At 53.0% G+C, this 4,530-nt stretch overlaps 1 protein-coding gene across 1 annotated transcript; it reads left to right on the forward strand.

The window, feature by feature from the left end:
• Positions 1-571: 571 nt before the first annotated feature.
• On the forward strand, positions 572-2,635 carry PV08_12035 (uncharacterized protein; the record flags this gene model as incomplete). Its single annotated transcript, XM_016386342.1, has 1 exon — positions 572-2,635. The coding sequence occupies one exon, from the start codon at positions 572-574 to the stop codon at positions 2,633-2,635; it is 2,064 nt and encodes a 687-aa protein (XP_016229908.1).
• Between the last annotated feature and the right edge of the window lie 1,895 nt (positions 2,636-4,530).

Here is a 4,530-nt window from a genome sequence, read left to right on the forward strand (position 1 = left end):
CGACAAGAGCTGGAGGAGGACGAGAAGAAGAAGAAGGAAGAGCTAGAGCATCGAGGGCAGCAAGAAATTATGCCCAAGGAACAGGTATGCATTCATTTCAAAATCAGAGAAAACAACATTTGGCGAAATGTGCAGTCTATATGGGTAGATCGTTCTGATCCATCAGAAGTGGTGCGAGTGGCGAAGAAAAATATGCGAAAAGGACTGCGAATGTTCGACACAAACATGCATCTTTTGACGCCAGACAACTGTTTCGAGGCAGTGAGTACGGATGGAACAAACGTGATTGTGTTAGTGCCCCAGAGAGAGCTAGATATTGATGAGCAGGCACTAGATTCCGCCAGCGTACTCGCCATAGTTGGTGAGGAAAGTTCCAAAAGGCAGAGGAGGCAGGAGAATCAAACTTAACACGAGAGTTAAATCGCTTTGGGGTAAAAAAAAAAAACACCTCCCCCAGCTCAGAACAAATTTTTGAAAAACGCGTAAATTTATTGCTTTAAACTACCTGTAGCTCATGTCAATCGGTCCCTAGGGTCATTGACGCGTCCAAAGTCCAAAAGAACGCGTGGCGATGGCTATGGGAACCAGTTGGCCGAGTTTAGGCGCTGAACCACACGACTTGAAAGAGCACGTCACTTTTCTCCACGAGGCATGCGCTCAACTGCATGCGGTCAAACATTCTCATACTGCTATACCCACAACCACTATAGGCCCCATCATTGATTCCACTCTGAGCCTCTTGTCTAAGATCACCCGCCACCTCGACGAACAACCAGACACGCGTCTTGCCTCCCAAATCCAGGATCTCTTCAAGGAACAGCGCGACGCCCAACTCAAGGACCATGAAGCCATCAAAGCCGTCATCAAAGCAGCCACCGCCCCTCTCAACACGGCGACACCACCCTCCGGCACTCATGTGGCCTCATGGGCGCAGGTCGCAGCAGCGGCAGGTCCCCCTCCTGGTCACGTGACACCGCCTCACACGGTGCTCTCGTCCGGCAGTCCATCGACATTGACAGCTTACAAGGGGCGGGAAGTCATTGTCAAACTCCTGGATCACGCCCTAGCCCAGCGCCTCCGTCAGCTGTCGCCATCACAGCTCAAAAACAAGGTCAACAACATCCTTCGGGACACACCCAAGGTTAGGGACATTAAGGTTGCCGCAGCCCATCAACTTAAGAGTGGCGACATCACGGTCATCACCAACTCGCTGGACGAGGCGACGGAACTACAGATCCACACGGATTGGGCCCGAGGACTCGGACCACGGGCAGAGGTGATCCGGACAACATATGGCGCCATCGTGCACGGCATCCCTGTCGACACTATCAACATGAACGATCAGCAAGGGACCATTCAACGAGTGCTGGCGGACAACTTCTCCGTCATCCCGCACGCGAAGATCACATACGTCGGCTGGCTCACGAAGGGATCAACCAAGAAACGGAACTCGTCCATCGTGATCGAATTCACACAGCCCGAAATGGCCAATGCGATCATATACGCGGGCTTCTTATGGGAAGGCTTAATCCATAACTGTCAACTCTACGACCGCTCCTGCAGAATCAAGCAATGCCTCAGATGCTACGACTACGGTCACATCGGTACTCAATGTAATGCTCCCCAAAAATGCGGTCACTGCGCAGGTGGACATGAATCGCGAGGCTGTCCTGTCAAGGGCGGCCCTGGATTCCAGCCCAAATGCGCACTCTGCGGAGGAGACCATACAGCATGGAATGCTGCCTGCTTAGCAAGACAGAAGGAAATGCAAAGGGTGGAAAGGGCAAAGCAAGCACGAAGTCATTACTGGCCAGCGCCATCTAGAAGGACAGCACCAGCGACAAGTTCGCACAACGAACCCGGACCCCCACTACCAACATCGACCTCGGACAACCCAGACGAACCAGCGAGGCGGAGTCACCCAGATGGTCTTAGCAATCAAGCAATCCGGGAGCCACGGGTTCTCCGGAGCTCGAGACGTCAACAACAGAGTAATGCAACGCTCCCCACCGCACACTTACGCATCTCTCACTCCGAAACAACGGTGCCATCACAACAAACGGCAAGCCATGTACCCGCTGCCCCCGCGACAGTGTTGGAAGAGCCGCCTGTTTCCCAGGAACCTACTGCTCCAACTCACTACCCACCAGTGCCGTTAGCAGAGGATTTCCCTGGGGCTGATGACTGGCTTCAGAACCTCGATTTCAACTGGGAAGATACAATTGCTGTAGATCCAACGCCGGGCATATCAACGATCCCAAACAGCCAATATCATGCTAGGACACTCTCACCGAGAGAGTTAGCGCGCCTGGAGAGAGCAGTAGTGACATTTGACGACCTCCCCCCACCGCGAAGGGGATGCTATTGCGAGGAGCATGAACATATCTACGAGAACTGGCCTGTTCGAGACGCAGAGTTAATCATTGGCACGTGCATGAGGGAGTGCCCATACTGCAGTTACCGACAAGAGTCAACACCAGAACTGCGTAAACACATCAGAGGAAGACACGGGAGACGAAACCTCACAGTTAGGAAAGGGAAACTAGGTGACAAGCGCGTCGCGCCTGGCTGGATTGCATTACCAACGACACAGACTCGGCAAACTCAAGGCACCGCTCCACACACTGCTATATGACGCACCGCGAGCGTACCCTGAAGATATTACAGTACAACACCCGAAAATCAAGGGAGATCATGGCAGAAGTATTTCGTCGTCACGAAATCCTTGACTACGATATCTTAGCAGTTCAAGAACCATACCGGAACCCGATTCAGCATACTACTCACCACCCAGCCAAAGACCGATTCCACCTTCTATACATGGACAGCGAAGGAACCAGGTCATGCATCTTTATCAACAAAAGGATTGATCCAGCCACCTGGAGCGTCCGATATGTGAACGAGGATATCTGCGTTCTCTCTCTCTCGACAGGTCAAGGCCTCCTTTCCCTGTACAACGTGTACAATGACCCGGAGGACGACGACAAAACCCGGACCCTACGAGCATTGGCGGCGGAATTGAACACCGAACAGCCTGAGAATCACTTACTCCTCCTCGGCGACTTTAATCTACATCACCCGCAATGGTCGGACGTCCGTACGCAACGAACGTCCCGCGAGACTCGCGTGTTTCTGGACATTACAGAGGCGTCCCATCTGTGGCAGCTCACCCCTGTTGGTTTGAAGACCCATCGGTGGTTCAGCGGCGATACGACGATCGACCTTACCTTTGCGACACACACGATGAGAGAACAGCTACTTCAATGCAAGGTTGCACACGAGCTGGACTGTGATTCTGACCACCTTCCGGTTAGCACCTGGTTCAACTGGGATTGGAAAGAAGCCACGATCCGACGAACGCGGCGGTGGGCGGCGGTGGATGTTGGCAAGCTAAGATCCATCGTCCAGACAGAGATACATCGGGCGGAACTGACGCGCTGGGATTCTCCACGAGCTCTTGATGATCAGACAACGCATCTCATCGACACCCTAGCAAAAGCCGTTGATGGATCTACACCCTGGAACAGCCCATCCCCACGATCATTACCTGGCTTCGACAAGGAATGCAAACATGCGTGCGCCGAGACACAACGGCTGAGAAGGCAATGGCAGCTGACGAGGACAGAGGACGACTGGCATGCTTACAAAACAGCCCGCAATGCGAAAGGGAGACTAATTAAGAAGACCTTGCAACAAACCCACCGATCGAAGATCACGGAAGCAGCATCAACACCCCAAGGCATATGGAAGATTGCCAAGTGGGCCGTCAAACGACAATCACTCCCGCCCGCGTCGGTTACTCCAGCGCTCAGAAGGGACGACGAGTCCTTGGAGACGGATGCCGAAGGCAAAGCAAATCTCTTGTGTGCATCCTTCTTCCCGCCGCCAGTTCGAGCCGACCTAAGGGACACACAAGGGTATGAGTATCCTGAACCATGCCCCTTAACCCCGATCACAGAGTCCGAAATTGAAAGAGCCATCCGCAGAGCGGCACCAAACAAGGCACCCGGGACTGATGGTATCACCAACAATATACTGCAGAAGGTGCTCGACTTGATCCTTCCAACGCTTCTCCGATTATTCAATGCAAGCTGGAACATGGGATACTTCCCCCAGCATTTCCGTCAGTCAATCACGGTGGTGCTGAGGAAACCAGGAAAAGATGACTATTCCCAACCGAAGGCTTACCGGCCTATCGCACTGCTGAATACCGTTGGCAAAGCTCTGGAAGCAGTCATTGGCACCCGACTGATGTACCTGGCGGAGAAGTTTAATCTCTTGCCTCCCAATCATCTCGGTGGACGGAAGATGGCATCGACTGAGCACGCTATCCATTCTCTTCTGACCCAAATTCATCAAGCATGGGATCGAAAAGAAGTTGCCAGTCTGCTGCTTTTGGACGTATCGGGAGCCTTCGACAACGTGTCTCACCCTCGGTTACTACATAATCTACGCAAAAGAAGGATCGATCCTACCACGGTCAGTTGGATCGCATCCTTCCTGAACGACCGCACAACTACGCTCGTTCTG

The sequence above is a fragment of the Exophiala spinifera genome, assembly GCF_000836115.1.
Source record: "Exophiala spinifera strain CBS 89968 unplaced genomic scaffold supercont1.13, whole genome shotgun sequence".
In the NCBI taxonomy this organism is placed as follows: Eukaryota; Fungi; Ascomycota; class Eurotiomycetes; order Chaetothyriales; family Herpotrichiellaceae; genus Exophiala; species Exophiala spinifera.